Source organism: Cebus imitator, unplaced genomic scaffold, assembly GCF_001604975.1.
Source record: "Cebus imitator isolate Cc_AM_T3 unplaced genomic scaffold, Cebus_imitator-1.0 Scaffold487, whole genome shotgun sequence".
Classification (NCBI taxonomy): domain Eukaryota; kingdom Metazoa; phylum Chordata; class Mammalia; order Primates; family Cebidae; genus Cebus; species Cebus imitator.
The window spans coordinates 707,497-721,147 of NW_016107802.1; the positions used below are offsets into that span (position 1 = coordinate 707,497).

Genomic DNA, 13,651 nt, shown 5'->3' on the forward strand with positions numbered 1-13,651 from the left:
AAAAAAAAAAAAAATTGAATGATACCTACCTGATAAAGTCCAGTTTCTTTTATTGAGCCCGATTTAGCATTATGTTTAAGGACCTTTGTAGTCTGTGGCTCCAAATTCCTTTTCCAGCTTTGTCTCCTGTCATTCCTCATCAGGGAGCCTCTTGTGCTGATGAAACCCAGCTTTCCTGCCACACTAGTGCATTGTTCATGCCTCTGTATTTTTGCACACATTGTTTCCTTCTGCCTTACTGAATCCCATGATTCTTTCCAGGTTCAACTCTTCCTGAAGCCTTTTTCAACATGCCTAACTCTATTTACGTTTCTTTACTATCATAACACTTCATGCCTGCATTTATGTCATTTTTATATTGCTTTATGTTTAGTAACTTGTGTTTGTTTTGGTAGCCGCCTTATGGGCAGGCTTATTCACTTTTGTATCACTAATGTCTAAAATAGCATTTAACGCCAAGGATACCACAAGGCAAAGCCCCCGTAGAGTTTATAATGAATCTGGGACATAGCAGATACATAAAAGTAGTTTTATGTGGAATGAATTGACTATAGGAAAAGTCTTTGAAGTATATAAAATTATATCCTAGACCATAAATACTGATCCTTCTCTTGTTTTTTCAAACATTCCTTCCTTTCCTTATGAGAAACATAGAGCGGAAAGTCTGGCCATCCTTGCTGGCTGTCATACATGAGTGCTGTCTCCAAGGGAGTCATAGGTATCTCAGATGTGAGAGGATCCAGGGGAGATTGCGCTTACTGCCTGGGACCTTTTGGATTTCTGGAGAAGCAGGCTGTGGTAGCCTGGCTCTGCATCAGTGAATGCCCGGGGAAGGAACTGGAGCTGTATTTTGCTTGCTTTCTGCATTCGTTTCTTTCAGAGCTAATAGGGACACAATATTTTGAATTTTTTCCATTTTGAGTCTATAGCATTTAGTGGTATTTTCTTTATAGTTGTGTTTTCTAAATACTTTTCAATTTCAATTTCTTCGGTTCTGACATTTTACAATGATTTTTAAAACTGTAATATGGAAATTAAACTTGAGGCTTTCAGAAGCTGCTTTTAAGCTTTCTAGATACAGAGAGAAGAATGTCACAGTAGGAAGTAAACTGGACTGGGGAGTCAGAAGACCCGGGTTCTTGTGTTGGCGCTGTCACTCACAAGCTATGAGGTGACTTCAGGCGAGTCTTCTCTGCTCCCCAGGTTAATCATGGCACAATTGTAGGATTGCTCTGAGGGTCAAATGAGAATATAGGAAGGAACTGCAAAAGCTGTAAAGCACTTAGGAGCTATAGGATAGTTCAGAGCTTCAAAGCCAAGGAAGACAGCCTACACTTGAGAAGGAAGGGCTGTAGCCGTGCGTGTGTTCCTTTAATCAGCAATTATTTATGAAGCAATATGTGTTGCATGCTGGGCATAAATTCCTCTCTACTCCTTCCCACTAGACCAGAGAGCTTTTAGTCTGGGATGGAAGACATATTAAATATAGACTTATACAACTAATTGTTATTAATATGATATGTAATACAATAAAATTATATTAAAACAATAATTTGTGTAAGACACATATTAAATGCACACTTACACAAAGAATTGTTACAAGTATTTCGGCTGCAGGGGGTGGTTTCGTTCCTGGCTTGAGTGATTACTTTTATGGTGCTGGAGTGAGAGATAACACAGTTAATGATTGAAATTGGACTAGTCCGTTTTCACAGGCTGCCATTGGACCTGTCAAGTGCCTGAGTCATTGTGATAATGGGCTACATTGCGGGGCCCCTGGGCCATCTCCATAGGGGATGCCAGAGGACAAATGCCCACTTGCTGGTCTTCACAGAGCGCCCTGAGAATAAGAGGCATGTGGGAAACTGACCTAATTAGCTGACTCCGAAACTTGTCCAGATTAGCAAAACTGCCCTCTGTGGGTCTTTGTTAAACTTGGCTATCGTATTATAGTAGTTTCTCCAGTCAGGTACTTTGTGCTAGAGACAATTTGATTTTTTTTTTTTTAAGAGCAATTATATAATAATTTTCCTGCCAGGAATTCTAGGTACTTATTGTCTTCATCTTATCCATTTAGGTCTGTAACCTCTAAGTTTTAACATACTTTTTGGTGTGAGTTCTGATTAGTAAAGGTAGGGGAAGAAAGGAAATTATTTGGTATCAATTTCAAATGATCCTGAATGGCTAGGGTAAGCTTTGCTATAGTAACAAATAGATCCAGACATGTCATGACCTCACAATAGAAGTTTATTTTTCAATCCTGTAGCAATGTAAGGAGGCTGCAGGTAGGTCATGAGGTGGTTGGAGTTTGCGTGTGTAGGTGTGGGGAGGGCTCTCTTTAAAGCAGTAGTCCGAGGATTGAGGCTGCTGGAGGTTCTTCTATTTTGAACACCCAGCTTCTAAGGATGTCCTGGGAATCAGCTTCCCAGTTAGGGGGAAGAGAAGAGTGGAGGGCAGGCCTGGAAGAGGCACGCGCTGCTGCTGTTCCCTTTCCGTTGTCTGGCACCCAGAGGTACAGTGACATCTACCTGCACACAGGACTGGGAAGTAGAGCCTGGCTGTGTGCTCAGGGAGAAGAGCAGCAACGTTCTTTGCAGCGAAACCTGAAACACTCAGTTTCACTTTCTGTGACTTGTTTTGTAAGTTGTTTTTCAATAAAGGAGATTAAACAAAAGAAGCCAGGCAAATGAAAGCACAGCGGAGGAGTAGCAGACATGTAGTTCTCACTGCGGAGTGCTAGAGTATCTGTTATTTCCACCTTGTACACTTTGACGGATGAGGTGATAGACGTGGTTCCTTCCTTTTAGTGCCCAGTAGTAGAGTTTTTGTAAGGACTCATTCAGGGGAGACTGAGAAGGGTCTCATCTCCGTCAGGGGACCTCACTAGTGCGAGGTGTGGGTCAGAGTTGGCTGGGAGGGGACAGACTCATCAGGGTGAAAAGATTTGAGGGGTGGTGGAGGGCCAAACTGCAGATCATGACCACTTTGAAGTCAGCAAAGGCCAGGAACCATTGGGCGAGGGCTAAAAGCTGAGGGTTAGCAAAGAGGTGTGTCCTAGAATGGGGACCCCTGAAGTGGAGGACCGAGAAGTCACACTTTAGAAAGCTGTCACAGAAAAGGCAATGTGGGAATGAGCTTACTTAAGTCTGGGGAACATTCCATTTGACATAATGGTTTGGGTACATTCTGGTTTTTCTGTCCTGACACCTGAGGGCTCTAACACATTTCTTTTGGTCATTGTGGAAGAGAGTCTCCAAGGGTGGGGCACACATGCCCAATTTGGTGTGTAGGGAGACCAATTTCAACCACTTTGGCAGCCTTGTAGAGTTTGCAAAGCCCCACAAGTGATTCTGATCTCTGCACCCACAAGAACCCCTAGTTTAGACACAGCTTCCCTTTGTCTGTGTGCGTTCACCATGACACGTTCCAACTTCACCCCTGAAGAATCACAAGCAGTTTCTAACAATAAATGCCCTTTACGGGAGGTGTAAAGTGCATTTGCTATGTAAGGAGGGAGGCATACCGTGAGGTTTGGGTGACTCAGGGAAGGAGGATTTTTATGGAAGAGGTAGCATTTGAGCATCTTTATTTTGATAAAGTTATTTTTGAATTGCTTTTTGAAAAGGTATTAAGCATAGAAGGGTGATTAGAATTCTAGTGTAGTGTTTTGGTTTTATTTATAACCATTTAGCAAGAATATTAATGCTATTAAAATAAAACTGATGGGCCTTTTAGGAGACACTCAGATTGGCGTGGTAGTCACATAATTCTTCTGATGCTTCGGTTGCAAGGTATTGATGAAGATTTAGAGATAGGTGTTGTCACCCTCAATGTGGGTGACTCGAGTACTTATATATTGTCTCATTCTCTGAATTCAGCATGGCAGGTTATTATAATGCCCATTTTCATAAGTTAAGGCTTTGGTGATGAATATACCTGCCAAGTGGAGGTCTTCTGCTGCAGCCTACAGCCTTGGAGAGGCTTTAGGGGAATGTAAAGTGTAATGGGTATAACTGCAGAGGAGGTGGACACAGGGGTCCTGGCTCCCAGTTCAGAGCATCACAGCACCTGTCTCTGAGACCAGAGATAGTTTAGTTTTCCTGACCCTCAGATGATGTCAGAAAACTTATTTTTGATAAATATATCCAGTAAATCCAAGGGGTGGGGGATTCAATAAAAGTGCCAATAAAAATCCAATGAAAGTACCAACTCTACCCCTTAGTTACCTAAGATGTAGGTAACTCATCTTACCTGTATCTTACCTAAGATCTCATCTTACCTATATAGAGGCCAGATTGCCAGTTTAGGGCCCCTCCCCCAGTGCTGAACCTCAGCTCCTTCCAGGGTGGCTTCATGCCAGAACACACTGGAATATACCGGAACTCCCCGGAAGCAGAACACGGTGTTCCAACACTCCCATTAGCTCTTTCTGTTACTCCTGTTTCTTTGTTAGATTTCTGCAAACACTTAATCTTCTCAACAAGCATTTTAGATTCAGATGTATTTTGTAAGATAGATACATAAATAATAATCTCTTCTGTTCATAACTACTTTTTCCAAAGTAGTTCCTTTTGGGACTGAACATTTTTGATGTTCTCTCGTCAGTCTGTTGTGAGGTACCGGGGAGGTCTCCTTGTGGGAGCAGTTCTACAGTACATTCCTAGGGGTTGAGTGTAGGCTCCTGCACCTCCCAACCGAACCCTCCTCCATGCTTCTCCCCCTCCTGGATGCACTCAGTATTTGTAGAACATTCAATGGACTGCTGCCTCAGTCCATTCAGGCTGGTATAACAAAATACCATAACTGGGCTGCTTCTAAGCAGAAGTCTCTCACAGACCTGGAGGCTGGAAGTCTGAGATTGAGGTGCCAGCAGATTTAGTGTCTGTTGAGGGCCGCTTCCTGGTTCATAGACAGCACCTTCTCTTTTTGTCCTCACATGGTGGCATGAGTAAGGGAGTCCTAAGGAACCTCTCTTGTAAGGGTACTAATCCCATTTGATCCCATTTGTGGGGACTCTCCCCTTATGACCTTATCAATTCTCAGAGCCTTACCTTTTTTTTTTTTTTTTTTTGAGGCAGAATCTGGCTCTGTTGCCCAAGCTGGAGTGCAGTGGCACAATCTTGGCTCACCGCAACCTCCACCTTCTGGGTTCAAGTGATTCTCGGGCCTCAGCTGCCTGAGTAGCTGGGGTTACAGATGCCTGCCCACCATGCCTAAGTTTTGTATTCTTAGTAGAGATGGGATTTCACCATGTTGGCCAGGCTAGTCTTGAACTCCAGACCTCAAATGATCTACCTGTCTTGGACTCTCAATGTGCTGAGATTACAGGCATGAGCATCATGCCTGGTCCAGAGCCCCACCTTTTCATACCATCACCTTGTGGGGTGAGGATTTCAGTGCATGAATTTTCAGGGACATGAACATTCAGTCCATGGTACAGACTATGTGTCTGGCTCACGCTATCTGCATACAGAGGATACAGCAGTGAGTGAGGTGGGCTAATTGCTCACCTTGGAGCATGCTTATTGTCTTTTCGACTCTCAGGCATGTGATTGAGACATCTTCATCTAGTTGATGGTCATGATTAATGCACCGTTGTCACAATTAAGTGACTGCAGAAGGCCTCGATAAAGAAATTCTTACATACTTCACAAGAATCCTTCCAAGGTTCATCCTGCATGTGTAAGTACCTTTTCTGTACGGATCTGCCAGCCTCGGTTTGTAGATGTTTCCAAAAGCTAAATTTAGAAGGCCGTCGTAGATTTGGGTGGGCATCAGACCCTTCAACTGAGCCTAATTTTCTCACTGGTTATGTGCCTTTTCATTGACTTTCAGAAGCCTTCTGGGACCTGACACACCCATTCAGCTAAGCAGGCCTGCAGCTGGCCTGAGGTCCTGGGTTTCAGATTTGAGTGGTTTGATGTTGGTCTTTTGGCTCCTTCTTGGTTTTTTTGTTTTGTTTTGTTTTCTTCGTGATTTTATCCATGAAAGCTTTTCCTCTCCAGGCCAGTTTGGCAGTAGATGTTCACCTCCTACTTAAGTGAGGTATTCACTGTTGGTAACTTTCTTCAGTAAGTGTCTCCAGTTATTTATTTTTTCCTTTTTTCCTTACCCTTTAGCAGGACACATTGTGTCTCCAGTTCTAATTGTAGATATTGTACTGACCAGCTCTGAAGCACTTGGGACTGTTTGAGGAGAGAGAAAAGCAGGCATGAGCCCACTCTCTTGGATCTGTAGGGCCTGTGGATTTGCTGCCTGGTCTCCTGCAGCTGCTCCTGCCATTGAGCTATGTGTGGAGTACCTCACCCAGGATTTTCCGGTGTTCTGGAAGCCATGTTGCAGTCATGTCTCTTTTGCCAGTATGCCCAGAGGTCCCCATTCAGGCAAAATAGTCCTTGGGCTATATTTGAAATACGAAGGGCTTTAAACAGGAAATAAAATTTCATGTCTTATTTTTTAAAAAGAGAACAAGTCTTTATGTTTTCTTTCCCATGTAGAAAACTTCAAATTTGGTTTTTTAATGTAGAAGAACTTCACATTCATGCTTGTTTCTTTGTGAATAAGTTGATTTGTTGTTTTAGTCTAGAGAAACTGGTCAGCAACATTACAGAACCAGAACAAACCAGCACAAAAGCATCAAAGTGGGTGGGGGGGTATTTGGTTTTCTGTTCATAATAAGCGAGACATGTTACTGCTTTAGGTTAGAAAGGTATTCAGGAATGAACAAAGACAGCTTTGAGTTTAAAAAAAAAAGAAAAGAAAGGTATATTTCCAATAATACAGAATTGGCTATAATTAGGCTGCTAATACACTTCCTGTTTTGCCATTAGGTGGCATCTTTATAATTTGAAGGATGTTTCAGTGTCTCATGCAAGCTAATCAGATAAGCCTTGTTAAATAGAGGTAACAGGTAAGTTTGTTTGCATGGAGTTTTATAGTTTGACAAACATTTTTGGGCAAATTTTCTCATCTGTTCCTGATGACACCTATCAGACTTAGACGAGATCAGGCGCGTTAAGGGTGGTATGGCTGTAGACCTATTAGATTTAGAGACCTGAGGTGACCTGAAGTCATAGAGTTACCAGGTGGCCAGCTGAGGGCTCCAGCCCAGCTCTCCCGTCAGGCCCTCTGCACACTCACTGCTCTGTACTGTGCTGCTTTCACAAGAGTGAGCATATCTGAGTGCTAGGGCTTGGCACTCATGGGGTTACACCCTGCTTCTGAGTTCAGGTAGTTAGAAGATCTGCTGTGTCCTTTCAAAGGGGCTCACAGAATGAGTTTTATGTGTAGAATTGATTTTGGAAAAGTCTGTTTTTTTTTTTTTTTTTGAGACAGTTGCCCAGGTTGGAGTACAGTGGCACAACCTCAGCTCACTGCAACCTCTGTCTCCCAGATTCAAAGAGATTCTCTGCCTCAGCCTCCTGAGTAGCTGGGATTACAGGCGTGCACCACCACACCTGGCTAAATATTTTTGTATTTTTAGTAAAGACGGGGTTTCGCCATGTTGGCCAGGCTGGTCTTGATCCCCCCACCTTGGCTTCCCAAAGTGCAGGAATTATAGGCAGGGGCCACCATGCCCAGCCTACTGGAGTATTTTTAGGACCTGTGAAAATATGATACTCATAGAACCTGAATCTATTCTCTTTTGACCATCTCCAGTACAGGCTAACTTTTTTTTTTTTTTTTTGTGATGGAGTTTTACTCTGTTACCCAGGCTGGAGTGCAGTGGCATGATCTCGGGTCACTAACCTCTGCCTCCCGGGTTCAAGTGATCTCCTGCCTCAGCTTCCCGAGTAGCTGGGATTACAGACGTGCACCACCACACCTGGCTAATTTTTGTATTTTTAGTAGACAGGGTTTTACCATGTTTGCCAGACTGGTTTTGAACTCCTGACCTCAGGTGATCTACCTGCCTCGGCCTCCCGAAGTGCCAAGATAACAGGCACGAGACACCGTGCTAAGCCTAATTCTTATTTTTAAGAAGTGTATATGTTATATTTCAGAGTTTAATGGCATAAGGAGGTAGCTAGATCTTACATGTAGTAACAGATACAGAAGCATGGAGAATCTTGGTTACACATAGACAAGACTTACCGGAAAGAAGATGAGTAATACAAAACCAAGTATTTCAGTACTGTTGAAACAAAATTCTAGGCGCAACTGCCGCCGTAGTGTGTTGCTAAGGGAGGATGTGAAGTTTTCTCCTCTAACGGTCCTGAAAAGGATTTGGATTCTTTTCCATTTGGGGGCTGGGGGAGCCTGTCCTGTCCTTTCAAGTCAGTTCTCAGTACTGAAGTGCTCTGGGGCCTGAGAGATGTGTGTCCTTTGGTTCTCAAGAAGTTTGCATATTATCATGATGTTTTGCTTCTAGTTATGTGCTTTTCATGTTATGTGCTTTTCGCTACAATTGAAAACTTTAACCATTTAACAAAAAAATGTTATAAAAGTTTTTTTATTATTTAAAAACTATAGCCAATTCCCAAATATTTTTGGCTATTGTAGAAACATAAGTGGCCTGTATAAAGTTAAGGAAAAGAAGCCAAGCCTCAGTATATCCACTAATGACAGCTTTTTTGCTCTGTTGCTCAGACTGGAGTGCAGTGGTGTGATCTCGGCTCACTGAAACCTCCACCTCTAGGGTTCAAGTGATTCTCTTGCCTCAGCCTCTTAAGTAGCTGGGATTGCAGGCATGCGCCACCACGCCCAGCTAATTTTTGTATTTTTAGTAGAGATGGAGTTTTGCCACATTGGCCAGGCTGATCTCCAAATCCTGGCCTCAAGTGATCCACCCACCTCCGCCTCCTCACATTCTGGGATTATAGGCATGAGCCAGTGTGTCCAGCCACAGCATTTTCTTAAATGAGCATTTCATGATCAAGGCTTCTAGAAAGTATAAGTAGAAAAAAAAGTTATCTTAAGATCCAAAATGTTACTTAGGATTCTTTTTTCAATTCTAAGGGAGAAAAATGCTAATAAACTGTGAAAGGACAAAGTTGGTGGGCAAGGGGAGAGGAGAAGGGTTGGCTGGGGTGTTGACAGAATCGTGCCACTGTGCAGAAACTTGAGTATAATTTGCTGGCTAGCTTGTAGAATCAGTGATAACTAATGAATATCCCCTTTCTTCTACCTGCTGGTACGAAACAGTGAGACGGTTTAAGCGGAAGCATCTTACTGCCATCGACTGCCAGCATTTGGCTCGGAGTCACTTGGCTGTGACCCAGCCCTTCGGTCAAAGATGGACAAACAGAGATCCGAACCATGGTCTCTATCCTAAACCCAGAACAAAAAGAGGGAGTAGGGGTATGTCTCCTCCAAAACTCTTGCATTTCAAAACCTGTAGTGTGTGGGGTCTTTGAATATCTCCTAGTTTAAAAGTATCTGTAAATGTTGCTGCTGTGACTTGAAGTCTTGATGCAATAGCTTGATACTTTTTTCATTATTTGTGAGTTTTGCATGAGAAAAAAAATTTTTTTTTGAGACTGAGTTTCATTCTTGTTGCCCAGGCTGGAATGTGATGGCATGATCTTGGCTCACTGCAACCTCTGCCTCCCAGATTCAAGTGATTCTCCTGCCTCAGCCTCCTGAGTAGCTGGGATTACAGGCACACACCACCACACCCAGCTAATTATGTATTTTTAGTAGAGATGGGGTTTATCCATGTTAGTCTTGAACTCCTGACCTCAGATGATCCACCTGCCTTGGCTTCCCAAAGTGCTAAGATTACAGGCATGAGCCACCGCCCCTGGCTGAGTTTTCCATGAAAATCCTATGCTATTATCAGTTCGTAAAAGCTGGGGAAAAGTGTGATGGAATGAATACTATTAGCTTTTGTAAATTATAAAGTGATAGAAAATATGGGCCAGTGTCACTCTTATTCCAATCCAGAAACACTCTGATTAGTTGACCCTTGTTTGTCTTCTCTGTCCAGTATCTGCCACTAGATCCATGTGTCATTATTTTTCCTCCAAAATGTTCCCTCACCCTAAGCCCTTTGTCACCTGGTACCTGGACTACTACAGTAACCCTTCTTCTTGACTTCAGATTTTCTCTCTTCTAAATCAACTGGACTGTCCTCTATGTACCAAATGAATTCCCGCTTTCGTTAATAAATCTAGGTTGCCTTATTTCCCTTTCATGTAATTAATTTCAGAATCCAACTCAAGTATTATCTAGTTGGCTTTTGTTTGTTGTTGTTCAAGAAAGGGTCTTGCTCTGTTATTCAGGCTGGAGTGCGCTGGCACCATCTCCGCTCACTGCAGCCTCTGCCTCCTACCTCAGCCTCCCAAGTAGCTGGGACTACAGGCATGTGTCACCACGCCTAGCTAATTTTCGTATTTTTTTGTAGAGATGGGGTTTCACTATGTTGCCCAGGCTGGTCTCAAACTCCGGGGCTCAAGAGAGCAGCCCACCTCCGCCTCTCAAACTGCCGGGATTACAGGTGTCAGCCACCTTTCCCAGCCTGGTTGTCTTTAAATATTGTGTGTTTTCCACTTTGGGAACTACTATAACCAACTATATGAGGCAGTTTGAAACTTAGTTATATGCTGTCTGATAACTGAGTTTGTTCCATATGTAGAAGGCAGTTTCTTTTCTGCCTTGAATTCTTTACTGACAAGGACTTGTGAGGTGGCCCTGACCAGGTGGTAAGGTCTCAATGACTGTGGATGTGGCTGGATTCAACAGTCAAAAGATACCAGGATTTGGCTGGGAGTAGTAGCTCACGCCTTATTTATAATCCCAGCACTTTAGGACGCTGAGGTGGGAGGATTGCTTGAGCCCAGGAGTGCCAGACCAGCCTGGGCAACATAGTGAGGCCCCGTCTCTATTTAAAATTATAATAAATTTTTCAAAAAAGAAAATACCAGGATTTAACCCTGGTCATATGGATTTAACTCGTAGTAATAGTGACTTTAGAACTCTGGGTTTCTATCAAATTGCTTAAGAAATATTTTTTTCACTAATATAGAAAAATATCTGTCTCAGTTTTATAAATTTTTTTAAAGGCTAAACTGAATTTCAGTCCATTCTCTTATTTTCCAAAGTGAGAATTTTGGCTACGGCCATTTAGGAAGGAACTGTGTATTACTGATAAGGCATTTACTTCTTTGGCATTTAAAAATAATTTTCAGGAGTTTGCAAATGCTGTGGGATGTGTGAAATCACCATTTAGGCTTCCCTATGTGCCTGAAAAGTCTGTGAGTCAGGGAACATAACCATTTTTCATTCTACACTTGTCTCGGAATCATCGGTGCTTAGTAAATGGCCATTGAACAAACATGTAGAAGAGATTAGGTACTACTATAATACTATAAAGATAATTCTGAGTCCCACCTTTTTATTTTAAAATAATGTGTCACCTTCACAGGAAGAAATACAAATAAAAGCCGGGCACAGTGGCTCACGCCTGTAATCCCAGCATTTTGGGAGGCCAAGGTGAGTGGATCACTTAAGGTCAGGAGTTCGAGACCAGCCTGCCCAACATGGCAAAACCCTATCTCTAAAATACAAAAATCAGCCGGGCGTGGTGGCGCACCTATAGTCCCAGCTACTTGGGAGTCTGAGGCAGGAGAATAGCTTGAACCTGGGGGGCAGAGGTTGCAGTGAGCTAAGATCACACCACTGCCCTCCAGCCTGGGTGATAGAGTGAGACTCCGTCTCAAATAAATAAACAAATAAGAAATAAATAAAAATAAAAGAGGTTTAGCACTGTCAAGTGAGAAGAGTGAGATTTTCAGAATCCTGATAATCCCAAGCATGTGAATTTCTGTTTAAGCACATGGAGGCTTCCCGCTGTAGAGTGAGTGGGAGTGGTGCACTTTGTGAGTGGCGGTGTGGATGTGAGCAGTCGCCTCCTTTTTGTCTGTCCATTCAGGTATTCCCTGTGTACCCTGTTTCTCTGTACTTGTATTTACTGCAGGGAGTATTGTGGCCATCCCACCATGTGGAGACCGGTCTCTGTCTCCTTGTAAATGTGTGTCTGTTTATATGATAGAGCCAAATGTAAATATTGTTTGGATTAGTTATTTATATAACCAGCCGGCCCATAAATATACTCTTGTCTTTTCCCTCTGGTAACATAGATAATTGAAAATTAGTTTGTCTTATTTGGGTCAACAGCAAATCAACAGTCATTGTTCATTTCTCGTCCATCCTGTTTGGGTTCTCTCTACAGGTCAAGGATGTCAAAGATGCATCCCTGAGTTCTTCCTAGCAGGCAAGCAGCCGTGCACCAATGACATGGCCAGAAGCAATTCTGTTGGCCAGGACAGCTATCAGGACTCTGAGGGTGACATGATCTTTCCTGCAGAGAACAGCTGTGCACTGCCTCAGGAAGGCAGTGGAGAAGCACTGCTGGGCGCTTCAGGGTCTGCCCCGCCCTCCAGGAAGCGGGCTCGGTCCTTTGAGGAAGAGAGTAACCAGGCTATGGGGACCAGCCGGTGGGATGGAGTTTCTAAGAAAGCCCCGAGGCATCATTTGTCTGTGCCAAGCACAAGGCCTAGGGAGGCCAGGCGAGAAGCAGAGGACAGTACATCTCGGCTCTCTGCAGAGTCTGGAGAAACTGACCAAGATGCTGGGGACCTGGGTCCTGATCCCATTCCTGACTCATACTATGGGCTTCTTGGGACCTTGCCCTGCCAGGAAGCGCCGAGCCACATTTGCAGCCTGCCTAGTGAGGTCCTGAGGCACGTGTTTGCCTTCCTCCCAGTGGAAGACCTCTACTGGAACCTGAGCTTGGTGTGCCACCTGTGGAGGGAGATTATCAGTGACCCATTGGTGAGTGAGTGCTCGGAGTCAGGAGATGGTTCCTCTAAAAGCACATGAATTTGCTAAATGCACACTTCTAATTAGAGGATCTTTTCAGACATGGTTTCCATTTGCCTTCAGAAGACATTCAAACTCCTTAGAGGCATTTAAGGCCTTCTCTGTCTGCCCCTTAGAGGCATTTAAGGCCTTCTGTGTCTGCCCCACTCTATGATTCCAGCCTCTTTGCTCACTTCCACTCAACACATCTTCCCTGTGTTCTGTCTATAGCTCATCTGCTGTGTCCAGACCACAGACTGCGCATTCCTTCCCCTCCCTGGGTTGCTCTAATCCTCCCACCCTCCCCATTTGGAGGGTTTTTTTTTTCTTTTTTTCTTTTTGGAGACAGAGTTTCCCACTGTCACCCAGGCTGGAGTGCAGTGGCATGATCTTGGCTCACTGCAACCTCTGCTTCTGGGTTTCAAGCAATCATACTGCCTCAGCCTCCCCAGTAGCTGGGATTACAGGCATGCATCACCAAACCCAGTTAATTTTTGTAGTTTTAGTAGAGATGGGCTTTTACCATGTTGGCCAGGCTGGTCTGAAACTCCTAACTTCAAGTGATCTGCCTGCCTTCGGCTTCCCAAAGTGCTGGGGTTATAGGTGTGAGCCACCGTGTATGGCCCCACCGCCCTTTTTTTTTTTTTAAATGTAAGCATCTATAGCTATAAACCACTCTCTTACAACAGCACAACAGCATTCATTGCATCTCATAAGTTTGGTATGGCATGTTTTCATTTTCATTTGTCACAAGATATTTTCTAATTTTCTTTGAGATTTCTTCTTTTGACCCATTGGTTGTTTTAAGAATGCATTGTTTTTTGTTTTTTTTTTTTTTTTGTTTTTTTTT

The 13,651-nt window shown here is 43.5% G+C and overlaps 1 protein-coding gene across 4 annotated transcripts in view; it reads left to right on the forward strand.

Annotated features, from left to right (window-relative positions):
- Nucleotides 1-13,651, forward strand: part of FBH1 (F-box DNA helicase 1) — a 52,055-nt gene that overhangs the window by 3,148 nt on the left and 35,256 nt on the right. For 2 of the 4 annotated variants that reach the window (XM_017513176.2, XM_017513173.2), the window contains 2 exons: nucleotides 9,145-9,300; nucleotides 12,173-12,774. In XM_017513176.2, coding sequence (XP_017368665.1) covers nucleotides 9,145-9,300; nucleotides 12,173-12,774 — 758 coding nt within the window. Of the gene's footprint in view, nucleotides 1-9,144; nucleotides 9,301-11,365; nucleotides 11,434-12,172; nucleotides 12,775-13,651 lie in introns of those variants that run through there. The other 2 variants (XM_037732996.1, XM_037732997.1) reach the window with 2 other exon arrangements.